Source organism: Hippocampus bargibanti, linkage group LG03, assembly GCF_051943395.1.
Source record: "Hippocampus bargibanti isolate YZ-2025 linkage group LG03, ASM5194339v1, whole genome shotgun sequence".
NCBI lineage: Eukaryota > Metazoa > Chordata > Actinopteri > Syngnathiformes > Syngnathidae > Hippocampus > Hippocampus bargibanti.
Window position 1 is genome coordinate 30372841 of NC_142736.1, and position 13868 is coordinate 30386708.

Here is a 13868-nt window from a genome sequence, read left to right on the forward strand (position 1 = left end):
GTCGAGGTTGAGCATCAGACGCTACTATCGAGAGCTAATCAAAAGTTTCATTCCATACATATGAGTATTGATTTGACAGTGTATGCAACGAGATATAAATTAACGCACAACTGATTAAAAATCTAACAATTTCCACAGTTGAGAGTTTCTCATATTCACGAACAAAAGAATTGGAGTGAATTGTTTGTTTGCGTTAGGATCACTGGCCTCGTGTGCACGTGTTGGGTTTTGTGATTAAATGTGAGAGATTAGAGTTCGAGTTTAGGACAAGAAATTGAGTTACGCGACATTATTCGGACGGAGCCTACCTCCACGTTTGAATCTCACAGGAAGCACTCTTAGTTGATGGAAAATACAAAAAGTTTGATTTTGTAGCGTCATTCCGCTCCCTGGTGGCAAGAAAATATTCATGCGCAACTTCCCCGCCTCGCCTCGCCTCGTAGGGGCGATCGAGGATCCACTTGTGGAAAGTTTCCTGTCTGCTTTGACGTCGAGGAAAATCGCCCCCAGTGACGGTACTGCCTGAACAAAATACAAACAATGGGAAAGAAACACAAGAAACATAAGTCGGACAAACACGCGTATGAAGGTATTTGATGAATGTATATATTGAATTCCTTGTAACTCAAATCACTATTTTTCTTAGTCGTTTTTTTTAAATACTTGATCAGGCGCGATGGTTTCCATCGTATTTCACCGAGGACTTAGCTTCGATGCTAATATCAAAACCTAACCGAATAACCACGTGATTATCCTAAACTGAATGTTGAAAAGATTATTTTTGATCAAAACTTCCCGGTTTGCATATTATAGTTCCCTTTATGGTAATTACACGTTTGTAGCTGCCACTGCCTAGAATGTTGTCACTACCAGATCACTGAGCATCTGCGTTTCAATGGGTTTTGCCGTTCATTTTCCAGACAGCAAGTGAGCGTCTTTTTCGGAGGTTTTGCCATTACTTGTCAATCGTTTGCCCGGCTATGGTTGTCGTTGCCAAGTAACGGCACCGTTTCGATTATGTGATGTAAAATCGTCAGTTGCTGAAGTGAAGATAAGTGAATACGGAGGAATGAACCAAACACAGAAAAAACAAAGTTCACCAAAGCTTTTCTCCCCATGACATTTTATTTGTACGCCATATCATCTAAAACTTCCCTATCTCCCATTGGTCTTTGTGCAGAATACACTGAAAGACCACTGAAGTTGGTTTTAAAGGTGTCTGGCAATGAGGTGACCACAGGGAGCTCCAGCCGGGACACTTTTTACGATGACCAGTCGCCGGACTGTGATAAGGTTAAAGAGAAGAAGAAGAAGAAAAAGAAGGACAAAGAGAGGAACTGTGGCACACCTGAAAGTGACAAAGGGAAGAAGAAGGTAATGAAGCATCTGTTTCTTTGTGTGTGTGGTTGTTTTTGTTTGACTGATTGATTGAAGTTGTTATGGTAGGTGATCAAAAAGAAGAAGGGCCACGATGGAGATGGAGAAGACGAACGGGAAAACTGCAGGACCCCCATTCGATCGGAGCTGGATAAACTGGAAGGTACCTTAAAGCCAGCACTAGTCTTTAGGTCGTTATATCATATATTTTGTATGCCATCTTCAGCAGAGAAAGAACAAACACCCCTACAGGAAGCGGCGAACCAGCTCATTAGGCAGCTTCAAAGGTATGCCGCCATTTTGTTGAGACGCTCCAATGGTTATTGATCACAACTACAGCAGTATTTTAACTTTTGGGCTCCCACAATTGGAGGTTTTTCACATTTTATGTTGTTACCTGTTTAATTATTCTGCATTCATAATGTCAATGATTTTTTGTTTTCATGGACAGGAAAGACCCGAGTGCATTTTTCAATTTCCCCGTGACAGACCTGATTGCACCGGGCTATTCGGCCATCATCAAGCATCCCATGGACTTCAGCACTATGAAAGACAAAGTCAAGAAACAAGACTACGATTCCTTGGATGAGCTCAAGGTAGGAGTGTTTTGTTAAGTGTGCACTACAAGTTCATGCTCATTTTAAAATAATGGACCCTTTTACATGATGGGGAAAAATTATAGGTTATTATGCTGTTACGCTGTTACCTTTGAGCCTTGGATTGAGTGGCAGGAAGTGGTTAATGTTAACCCAGAAACGGTGTTCATCTGCGATGGATTTGTAGATGATGAATCAGAAATCAGAAAACCTTTAATCGTCCCACAATGGGGAAATTTGCAGTCCGCAGCAGCAATTTGAAAGGGAAAAAAAACACAAGATATTCTAAGCATAGTAAAAATATGAGAAAACTGAGATGTATACTGTAAATGTGCAAAAATTGTTAATAAAAAAACTGTACATAGTGCAAGTTTCATAGAAAGGGCATATTTATATATGTAGCTGTATTGCATCAACACATATTTACAGTACAAGAGTCCAGTTTTTTTTCACATGATTATTGACTGCAATGGACTGCAAATTTCCCCATTGCGGGACGAATAAAGGTATTCTGATTCTGATTCTGATTCTGATTGAGAAGCATGACAGCAGTCGGTAGGAAAAAGGATAAAGGCTGTTGAACATTGATCGACTCGTCAGGTCTTTCTAAACTAGGAAGTAAACCATGAAGGAGCAGTTACATCGATTACGTCACAGATTTTTGTCGATAAAGCAATTTTACCGAAATAGTCATTCATACAAATGAAATGTTTCTTGAGATAAAAAATATCTGTAGCCACTGTATATATAAAAATGGAGCTTTGTATATACCTTTCACCGTTTATCAATTATGCAAGACAATCACAGTTCACAGGTACGTAACCTTGAATAAAATTACAGTGCATAATTGACAACAATTTGCGAAACGACTACTTTGGGACTACATATACATACGATACAGCGTTAGAAACCTTAGACTCTCTTCTTTCATCTGAAAATTCCTAAATTATATGGGTCTGGAGTTATATGAGCTTGAAATAAGGGTGGCTGTCAAATACAATGCAATACATACATATTGGTTAATACAGAACTTTAATAAAATAAATTCACAACTACCGGAATATGACGACATATGTCCTTGGGTCGGGTTGAGTGAACGCTTGGGCGTGTGGCTGCCGCTGCTCACCCACGGGAAAAATATCCTGTGACTGTAAAGTGTCCTTGAGTGTATTGAAAGGTGCTTATAAATGAAATGTATGATTATTATTATGATTATTTAAGAACAGCTGAAGCAGATGGAACAAAGCGCTAACATTGAAAAAAGGGAAATGCTGCCCCTCGTGGAAAAGAAAAATAAAACATTGTCAGAGGCCAGCGCTTTATCGGCATCCAAGCATGAAAAAACAAAACCCGAAAAAATGTTTTTTTTTTTTTGGTCATATATTCAATTCCCCAATAAATGGGTGAATGGCAGCGAATGGAGGTAGCTGGTGTGAGAGAAGAGGATGCACAAAACCGGGTTAGATGGAGGACACTGATTCGCCGCGGCGACCCCTGAAGGGAAAAGCCGAAAGGGAAAGAAGAAAGAAGAAGGCAGTGAATGAGTCAAATGAAAAATACATGCGGCAATTGAAATAAATTGCCCATAATTTTAGTTAATCTTTCCAAATGGTACCAAAATTGCATTCTCCAATTTTTAATGTTATCACTGACTTGAATGTTGTAGACCAGGGGTGATAAAAGTCATTTTTTGCCGCGGGCCACATTGTAGTTATGGTTTCCTCTCGAGGTCCGTTATGAATTTGGGGAACCCATTAGAATGTTTAAATCCCTTCAAATATTACATATCGAGCACACAGCAAATTAATGAATAACTCGTTTTCAAATCTGAAGTCAAGAATAATGACTTTTATTGTGGTTGACATCCAAAAATATGAAATTTTGGCTCAGATTTTAGCAATCATCATGGAATTTAACAAGTTTGATTTGCTTTCGCGGGCCGAAAAAAATGATGTGGCGGGCCGAATTTGGCCCGCGGGCCTTGACTTTGACACCCTGTGTTGTAGACCGACTTCCGGATCATGTGCGAAAACGCCATGGCGTACAACAAGCCCGAAACCATCTACCACAAAGCCGCTCGGAAACTGCTGCACTCAGGCATGAAAATCCTCAGCAAGGTACACAACCAACTAAATCCACCACACTGGGGCAGCAGAGCACTTTTTTTAAACACCATTCCTCTACTAACAGGAGCGTCTGGAAAGCCTCAAGCAGAGCATCGAATTCATGTCCGGTTTGGAGCCATCTGACAAAGCCACCCAGAGGTGCCTGGCTCAAGGGCTGGCCTTCCCGGTGACCAAAAGAGAAGCCAGCACAGAGGGCAGCGAACGTTCGCAGACCCCCGGCACACCCAGGTTTCCTTCAACCTGTCCCAAACCACTTTTTCTCTCTCCTTTTATCTTCCAACACGTTTGTTCGGACACTGTGAGCTATTTATTGAGAGTATATACAAATTTAGGTGATACATTATTAAAATATTGTCTTCTTGATTTGAATACCACGCCCCTGGACGTCCCAAGCACCAACAACTATAAAACAACAGAACATAGACATTTGAATTGGTTGTCGTTTCCATGAAATGATAGATTTGTAACCTGGCTAATGACCTCTTCCTGTGAATGAGTTTAGCAAGTATCAACAGATGTTCGGTCGGACACTGTGGACAAAGGCTCGATCACAGAAAGATTGTCTTTTTACTGCCGGCAGGAGACACAGCCTTTCATGACAGACGCCTAAATTATGCAGCCTTCCGGCTCCTTTATCGCCGAAGCAATTTATGACTTGAAACTCCTTCACAGGAAGAGCTCATTAGCCTGGTTACAAATTTATCAGTTCATGGAAAACACAATGTTTTATTTCTTACAGATGTTCGTGCTTAGAACTCAAGAGGTGCGGTATTCTAATCAAGAAAACTATGTTTTACTAATGTATCACTTTAATTTGCATATACTCTCAAAAAATAGCTCAGACGTCTGTCATGAATGGCTGTGTCTCCTGCCGGCAGTAAAATACAATCTTTCTGGGTTCGAGTCTTCGTCTACAGTGTCCGATCGAACATCTTGGAATTATTATAACTTCTATTCTGTCTATTCTCTATCAAACACTCATTACTTCCCGGAATGTTATTTTTTGATTATCTCCCATTCCCCCCCTTTGAAACGCCGTTACGCGGAGTCGCAAGCGGAGAACGCCTGGAATGTCCTTTCGGCGTGTCCGGTCTTGTTTTTGTGACGTCTTTGCGTGCGTCTTTGTTATTCTGCTGACGACCGAAAAACACATGTGATGCTAAGAATCAAACCGGGTGCACTCTTGGAAAGTGGAATTATTTCTACAGCTAAATGCCAACATACTGTTAGTTTGTTCACGAGCTACATTGCTATCCAAACGCGGAAATAGAATCCAACTGAAGTGTTTTTTTTCCAGCAACAAAAGAAGCCTTTAAAGATTCACATTATATTATGAGTAGACAGAAGAGTAGCAAAGCAAAAGGCCTCTTTTGTCATCTTTCATTTCCTTTCCCGGGCAGACTAGACAAAGACACCAAGGAAGAAGAGGCTGAGAAAGAGCTTGAGGAAATCCGCAAGGTCATCGAGGAATCTGGAGGGAAACTATCCAACCGTGTGCTGCAATGCGACGTGAGCAAACGTTTCCGACGTAATGCCTTGATCGAGGTCTGTCTCCATTTTGTTTTTTTTTTTATTTCTCCCATAGTTGGACTTTAGCAGGCAGAGGCAGTCCGATGGTTCTACAACTCTGGCTTTTGTCAACCCAGCTGATCCGTCAGCGGGAGGTAATTCAAAACAACTGTGGTGATACTGTGCCGTTTTTGATTTTAAATTAAAACACAGAAAACAAACATCCAGTCCAATTCTTTTGTGATTGGATTGGATGTACCTTTATTCGTCTCACAGTGGAGAAATTTACATTTATCATAATAATCAGTTCATTTCTCAGCGCCTTTCAAAACTCTCAAGGTCACTTTACAGTCACAGGATCAGTTTCAGTCTGTGGGTGAGCCGAGGCAGCCACATGCGCCAGCGTTAACTCAACACGGAATAACTCAAATAGATCAAGTTAGCTAGCTAACTAATAGATAGCCAGCTGGCTAGCTAGACAGCTACTAGACAGTTAATAGATAGCTAGCTAGGTAGCCAGCAGCGGCAACGGCATTCAACCGGGAATAATTTAAATAGATCAAGTTAGCTGTCTAACTAATAGATAGCCAGCTAGCTAGCTAGTTAGACAGCTAATAGATAGCTAGCTACGTAGCCAGCAACGGTGACCCCGTTCAACCGGGAATAACTCAAATAGATCAAGTTAGCTAGTAATGAATAGATAGCTAGTTAGACAGCGAATAGATAGCTAGCTAGGTAGCCAGCAACGGCAACACCATTCAACCGGGAATAAATTAAATAGATAGTGTTAGCTGGCTAACTAATAGATAGCCAACTAGCTAGCTAGTTAGACTGCAAATATATAGCTAGCTACATAGCTAGCAACGGTGACCCCGTTCAACCGGGATTAACTCAAATAGATGGAGTTAGCTATCTAGCTAATAGATAACTAATAGCTAGCTAGCTAGCTAATTAGATAGCTAATATATAGCAAATAGGTAGCCAGAAACGGTGACCCCGTTCAACCGGGATTAACTCAAATAGATGGAGTTAACTAGCTAGCTAATAGATAACTAATAGCTAGCTAGCTAATTAGATAGCTAATATATTGCAAATAGATAGCTAGCCAGGTAGCCAGCAACGGTTCATTCCGGGAATAACTCAAATAGATACAGTTAGCTAGCTAACTAATAGATAGCCAGCTAGCTAGCTAGTTAGACAGCTAATAGATAGCAAATATATAGCTAGCTACGTAGCCAGCAACGGTGACCCCGTTCAACCGGGAATAACTCAAATAGATCAAGTTAGCTAGTAATGAATAGATAGCTAGTTAGACAGCGAATAGATAGCTAGCTAGGTAGCCAGCAACGGCAACACCATTCAACCGGGAATAAATTAAATAGATAGTGTTAGCTGGCTAACTAATAGATAGCCAACTAGCTAGCTAGTTAGACTGCAAATATATAGCTAGCTACATAGCTAGCAACGGTGACCCCGTTCAACCGGGATTAACTCAAATAGATGGAGTTAGCTATCTAGCTAATAGATAACTAATAGCTAGCTAGCTAGCTAATTAGATAGCTAATATATAGCAAATAGGTAGCCAGAAACGGTGACCCCGTTCAACCGGGATTAACTCAAATAGATGGAGTTAACTAGCTAGCTAATAGATAACTAATAGCTAGCTAGCTAATTAGATAGCTAATATATTGCAAATAGATAGCTAGCCAGGTAGCCAGCAACGGTTCATTCCGGGAATAACTCAAATAGATACAGTTAGCTAGCTAACTTGCTGTAATGTTAAAAATCGTTTGGCTTAATTTGATACAATACAATACATATTGATTAACATACGCTTTAACAACAGCAAATTTAACTTGGATCCCTTTCATGTGATCGCTTCCACAGAGGCGGGATACTGCCCCGTCAAGCTAGGCATGATGTCCACCCGCTTGCAAAGCGGCGTCAACTGCCTCCAAGGCTTCCGGGAGGACAAGAGAAACCGCATCACTCCAGGTACACCTCCAACATCCACCCACCCGCCCAAAAAAATCTCTACTCATTCACTGCCAGACGATGTGCAAAAAACCGCGTCCACTCCAGTGCCAGGGTTTTTGTCATAATCTCTCAAATTGCAGGACCCACAGAATATCACTTGGCCCCAGCAGTAGCTCAAATAGATAGAAAGCTGGCTAGATATCTAACAGACAGTCAATATATAGCCAGGTAGATGGATGGCTAGTGGATAGCCAGCCAGATAACCAGCTAGTTAGTTAGATAGCTAATAGACAGAAAATAGCTAGTGGAGATAAAAACATCACCTCGCCAAACAGCAACAATCACATATTCGCAGCAACAATGCATTCAAACGCGAAGTGAAAATAACGTCACATACATTTTTACTGCGCACATGTGCCCCCATTTCAAGCTCAGATAACTCCAGACTCATATCATTTCGGAATTAATTATTTTTTTTCCTGATGAAAGAAGAGAGTCTAAGGTTTCTTACGCTGTGTTGAATGTTTATGTAGTCCGAACACTCAATATTCTAGCTAGCTAGCTATCTGTTGGCTATATATTATCTATCTACTTGCCGGCTAGCTTTCTGCGTATTTAATAGTGACATTGAGTGTATTAGCTAACTAACTATCTAGCTAGCTGTTGGCTATCTACTCGCTAGCTTTCTATCTATTTCCGTGTTGAGCGAACGCTGGTGCGTGTGGCTGCCGCTGCTCACCCACACAAAAAAACATTTCCTCTTTTCAGTATCCTATGTAAACTACGGGCCGTACACATCTTACGCCCCCACCTACGATTCCAGCTTCTCGAATGTAAGTAAGGAGGACTCAGACCTCATCTACAGCCTCTATGGGGAGGAATCCAGCCTGCAGGGCTCAGACAGGTCAGTTTGTGCTTCTGTAGTCGAATACTGTGATATTATTATTACTATTATTAATATTATTACAGTGATACCTCGGCTTACGAACGCTTTCGCTCACAAACTTTTTGCCTTACGAACATTAAATTCGCCAAAATATAATCTTGGCATACAAACTAGTTCTCGGCAAACGAATCAAACCACACCCCCTTTGAGAGCAGACGTGGTTTGCTAACGAGTGAAATACTTTTGCAATTATGGGACCGAAAAAGACCCCACCATAGGCTAGTGTTAAGCGGAAGAGGACACTAAAGAAAATTACGGTCGAGTAGAAGAAGCAGATCATGGAAAAACACGAACGAGGTTTGTGTGACTTAGCATCCCAGTACCAGTATGCTAAGTCAACCATTGCTACATGTGGCTAAGGGTGTTTCTGTGTTGTCTAAGCAACGGTCTCAGGCAATAGAAGAGATTGAAAAACTGTTGATTTGGATTACTGAAAAACAGCTAGCAGTGGACAGTGTGAGTGAGGGTATTATTGCAGAGAAAGCAGGGCAGCTTCACTCGGATATCATCAAAAGGCAACAACATTGACCATCACAAAGGTAAATGAAAGAACTTTGTTATACTGTACAGTTTATTTCTTCAATTAAAATACAATAGCACATTTATTATACTTAAAATAGGTCTATTTTGTGTAGTTTTAAGGCTTATTTCGTAGAAAATTATGTTTTATGTGGACCTGGGAACGGATTATTGTCATTTTTAATTGTTTCTTATGGGAAATAAATGTTTGACAGACATACTTTTCGCCTTACACACACTTTCTGTGAATCGATTAAGTTCGTAAGCTGAGGTATCACTGTATTATTATTATTATTATTATTATTACCATTATGCTCCACACAATCTAATCAATCGCTCTTATAATCAATAACAAATAAGATCAACACGTGTCGGTCAGCAGCTTGTCGGAATTCCTGTCCAAGTCAGATGAGTATGTGTACAAAATGGCCGACAACTTCCTGGACGCCATGACGAATGGCGAGCATTCGAAAATGCTGAAGGACATCGAACCTGTAAGTAAGCCTTTGCCCTCTTTTTTTTATTTTAAAAACATTATTCAAATTTCACTAATGGAGGACTATTAAAGGCTTTCTGATTTTGATGCTAATTAGCATAGCACAACACGGACTTGATTATGTTTGCCCGACAGGTAGAGGAGCCTTCCCAAGAGGAAAAAGCTGACGCAGAGGTGAGGCATTTTTTTTTTTTTGGGGGGGGGGGGGTACAGAGGGTCCACGCGCCTGTTTGCCGCCTCTCACATTCCAGTGTAAAATGTCAGTGAAAGTGGGAAGAAGGAAAAAAAAAAAGATGGGAGCCTCACCCTGCATGTCATGCTTGGAAGTCAAAGCGTATGTTCAACCGAGCAGCTGTGTCAACACGGCGGCCGCTCGCTGTGATCCAAATGGAAACATCTTCAAAACACAGCCAGCCGACACCCTGCAGGGAAGTTAAGTGTTTTCATTTGCTGCCCGCTGACTGGCCACTGACAGCACACACACACTTTAGTCTGGATTGTTTGCCATTCTTGGCCTGCTTCCAGTTAACTTTCATGCTTTCAGAGGCAGTTTATTGCCTGTGAAATCTTTTCAGGTTTGTAGCCATGAAATGTTGCTGCCATGCTGAACGGACAAAAATATTGCATTTGTGTTGCCGAATAATAATAATAATACAGTGATACTTCGGTTTACTAACCCCTTGGCTTACGAACCTGTCGGTTTACGAACGTTAAATTGATGAAAATTTTACCTTGGCAGACAAACTATTTTTCGGGATACACACTGAGCTGCCACAATGAGTGATGTGTCGTTCGCGAACTAGCCCGTTCTCCTCAAACAAAATGTCAGCCGACATTTTTTTGTCCTCTGTTACCCGCCCCCAGTCTTTGGTTAAAGCCACGTGATTGGTCAAGAACGTAGCAGTGAGGGGAGGTGGTTTAAACATTAAAGAAACAGGCAGACGACAGAGAGAGAGTGACAAAATGGATAGAAAACAGTGAAAGTTGGCCTTGTTTCAACTTTGATAGTTCAAAAGCAGAGTGTAGACTGCAAGGTTAAAATATCCCATCAATCAGGCTGCACAAATAACCCGCACGAGCCATCTGGACACTTCATGCAAAAAGCTATCAACCCAGCTAAACAGAACACAATTGATGAGGAACTACATAAAATGATCGCAGAGAAAGCACCTACAAGCGATCATTCCTCAAGACGGTGAAAGAAGGAGGTTACGTACCACATCAAGGGTTTAATGCTTGATCATCAAGGGTCTAATGACACATATAATTTAAGAACTTTTTTCTGATGAAGAAAAAAAAAATCTAAGGTTTCTTATGCCACATTGAATGTTTTTGTAGTACCTCAAACTCAATATTCTGTGGGTCTTGGAATTCAAATGACAATGACAAAAACCCTGGCACTGGAGTGGGCACGTTTTTGCACGTCTGTCAGCCAATGAAACTGCTGTTTTATGAGCCGTTTGTAAAGGCCCTTTAAAAACCAAATTGTGATTTTGTTCATATGCTACCAAAAGTCTAACACGATTATTAGCCAGATTGCTCCGAAACTGGTCCGACGGGATGAATTTGAACACAATTCCAGAAAGGGGTTCCCCATCCTTAAGTGAATTATCACAAGTACCTTCATGCTTCCTTCTTTTCCCACATGGATTGCTTTTTTTTGTCCTACTTTAGGCACTCCAAACTGACGTTTCGGTCTGCAGTAAAACAGAGCCTCTTGCTGCTGAGGAGCTCTCTGGAGGTATACAAAAAAGAAACACTGTACCTCATTCATAATCACTAAAATGAATCGTGTGCGTTTTGTGTCGCGGTGGCGTGCAGACGTGCAGCAGACACTGGACGAGACCACGCGGCTCTTGCGGGAACTGAACGAAACGCAGAGGGAACGTCTAAGTGCCAGACAGCCGCCCAACATGGTTTGCCTGCTGACGCCCAACGCCAAGGAGCTGGAGCTGGGTAAAAAAATTAAAAAAATGAATAAATAAATACATCTTTATACAGTGATACCTCGGTTTACGAAACCCGTGGCTTATGAACCTTTCGGTTTACGAATGTTATATTTATGAACATTTTACCTTGGCATACAAACTATTTTTCGGGATACACACGGAGCTGCCACAATGAGTGATGTGTCGTTCGCGAACGAGCCCGTTCTCCTAACAAGAAAATGGCGGCTGACTGTTTTTGTCCTCTATTCCCCGCCCCCAGCCTTCGGTTAAAGCCACGTGATTGGTCAAGAACGTAGCAGTGAGGGGAGGTGGTTTAAACATTAAAGAGACAGGCAGACGACAGAGCGAGATTGACAAAATGGATAGAAAACTGACATTTGAACTCGTTTCAACTTTGAAAGTTCAAAGGCAGAGTGTAGACTGCAAGGTTAAAATTCCCATCAATCAGGCTCCACAAATAACCCGCACAAACCATCTGTACACTTGATGCAAAAAGCTATCAACCCAGCTAAACAGAACACAATTGATGAGGAACTAGATGAAGTTATCACAGAAAGAGCATCTACAAGGGATCATTGCTCAAGATGGTGAAAGAAGAAGGTTACGTTCCTCATCAAGTGTTTAATGCTGATGAAACCAGCCACTGCATTCCATCAAGCCATCAACGACCATCACAAAGGTAAATAAAACAACTTTATTATACTGTACGGTTTATTCATTTAATTATTATACAATAGCACATTTATTATACATAAAATAAGGTATATTTTGTGTAGTTTTAAGGCTTATTTAGTAGAAAATTCTGTTTTATGGGGACTTGGGAACGGATTATTCTCATCTTAATGGTTTCCTATGTGAAATTAATTTTCGGGATTCACACTTTTCGCCTTACACACTCTGTCTGGGAACCAATTAAGTTCTTAAGCCAAGGTATCACTGTATATTATTAGTAGCGTAATTTGCACTTTTTTTCCCCATTCGGAATTAGCCCTGCGGCACCAAGTCATGTTTTTGTCTATCCGCAGCCGAAAAGGTGATGGGTAACCTGGCCGAGTTGACGGGCCGGGTGGCCCCGCGTGACATCAGCAGCATTTGGGCCATCAGGAAGGCCATGGGCATCGTGCTCCCTCCCGAGCACCTCCTAGACCTCAACACGGGTGAAAAAAAAAAGCTTCATCTTACGCAACTTTTTATGGTCAAAACAAACATCACAATATGTGTGTGTGTGTGTGGGGGGGGGGGGGGGGGGGGGGGGGGCATTTTGGAAATTGGAATCGAAAACACATTTAAAGGACAAGCGACACCATTTTTTTTTGTTTCCTGACATCAGAAAAACGTTTTATAGCATCTAAAATACACAGGCTGATATTTTTAGTCAAATGAAAAACACCAATGACTTAAAGTGTCCCAAAACTGCATAACCTGCATTGTTTGTTCCTTTATTTCAGGTGACGAGATGACTGAACCCATGGACATCACGCCAAGCAGCTCGAACGCACTGTCTGTTGAGTAACTTAAAACATGTTTTTTTTTGTACAAAGAAAAATCTTCAGTGTGTCACATTCAATAAATGTGTTTTTTTTAATTGACAAATTTCAGCCCCCTCCTTGTGAATAATTTATTTCAAACATTTTGTTCATAAGCAAAAAAAAAAAAAGGGGGCAACTATATACTAATGTTAATCAAAAAAATCCACACAGCACTTACAGATAGGATGGTTGATGGAATAAGGCCACGAGATGAATGCTCCACAATCGCTTTTTTTCTTTGAGAGGAGACATGCCTGACATGTAAACAAGAAGCAGGCGTGATGACAACACAGCGGATATGATGACAACAGCTTTAGGACCCCCCCCCTCCCCCCGTTAAAAATACACAAAAACATAACCCGCCGAAGCACAACATGTCTTGCTCATTACACAGTAACAAAGCCGACAAAATGATCCACACACACAGAATCCGTTATTTTAATCAGACACGAAAATTCGACGTAAAAAAAAATGGTTAAGTACGTGAATTCGATTTTCTTTTTATGATCAGATTAAGTACAAAAAAGTTAGAGACTTCCCCCCCCCCATATTTTGTCCTCCAAAGGCCATTAAGACAAGTTATCAAGTGCACGTATCCTTATGGAAATGTGTGGAATTTGGTGGTCTAGCCAAACGGGATAAATTGCACACAAATTTTTGGTGGCCGTGACCAAAAAAGATGACAGAGCGATAGATAGATAGATATAGATAGATAGATAGATAGATAGATAGATAGATCTCTATCGATTGATAGATAGGTAGATTTCTATATCTATAGATAGGTATATCTATATCTATAGATAGGTAGATCTCTATATCTATAACTATAGATAGTTAGATCTCT

The 13868-nt window shown here is 41.0% G+C and overlaps 1 protein-coding gene across 6 annotated transcripts in view; it reads left to right on the forward strand.

Annotated features, from left to right (window-relative positions):
* The first annotated feature begins 460 nt into the window (after positions 1–460).
* Positions 461–13868, forward strand: part of brd7 (bromodomain containing 7) — a 13580-nt gene continuing 172 nt past the window's right edge. The window contains exons 1-17 of one of the 6 annotated variants that reach the window (XM_088993008.1): positions 462–589; positions 1181–1374; positions 1447–1540; positions 1604–1664; positions 1829–1973; positions 3980–4090; positions 4164–4327; positions 5500–5608; positions 5685–5763; positions 7496–7603; positions 8354–8489; positions 9430–9544; positions 9682–9720; positions 11221–11287; positions 11368–11502; positions 12521–12652; positions 12944–13868. The exon at positions 12944–13868 is cut by the window's right edge and continues 172 nt beyond it. In XM_088993008.1, coding sequence (XP_088849134.1) covers positions 541–589; positions 1181–1374; positions 1447–1540; positions 1604–1664; positions 1829–1973; positions 3980–4090; positions 4164–4327; positions 5500–5608; positions 5685–5763; positions 7496–7603; positions 8354–8489; positions 9430–9544; positions 9682–9720; positions 11221–11287; positions 11368–11502; positions 12521–12652; positions 12944–13008 — 1803 coding nt within the window. In that variant the 5' untranslated portion in view covers positions 462–540 and the 3' untranslated portion in view covers positions 13009–13868. Of the gene's footprint in view, positions 590–1180; positions 1375–1446; positions 1665–1828; positions 1974–3979; positions 4091–4163; positions 4328–5499; positions 5609–5684; positions 5764–7495; positions 7604–8353; positions 8490–9429; positions 9545–9681; positions 9721–11220; positions 11288–11367; positions 11503–12520; positions 12653–12943 lie in introns of all 6 variants that reach the window. The other 5 variants (XM_088993010.1, XM_088993011.1, XM_088993009.1 and 2 more) reach the window with 5 other exon arrangements.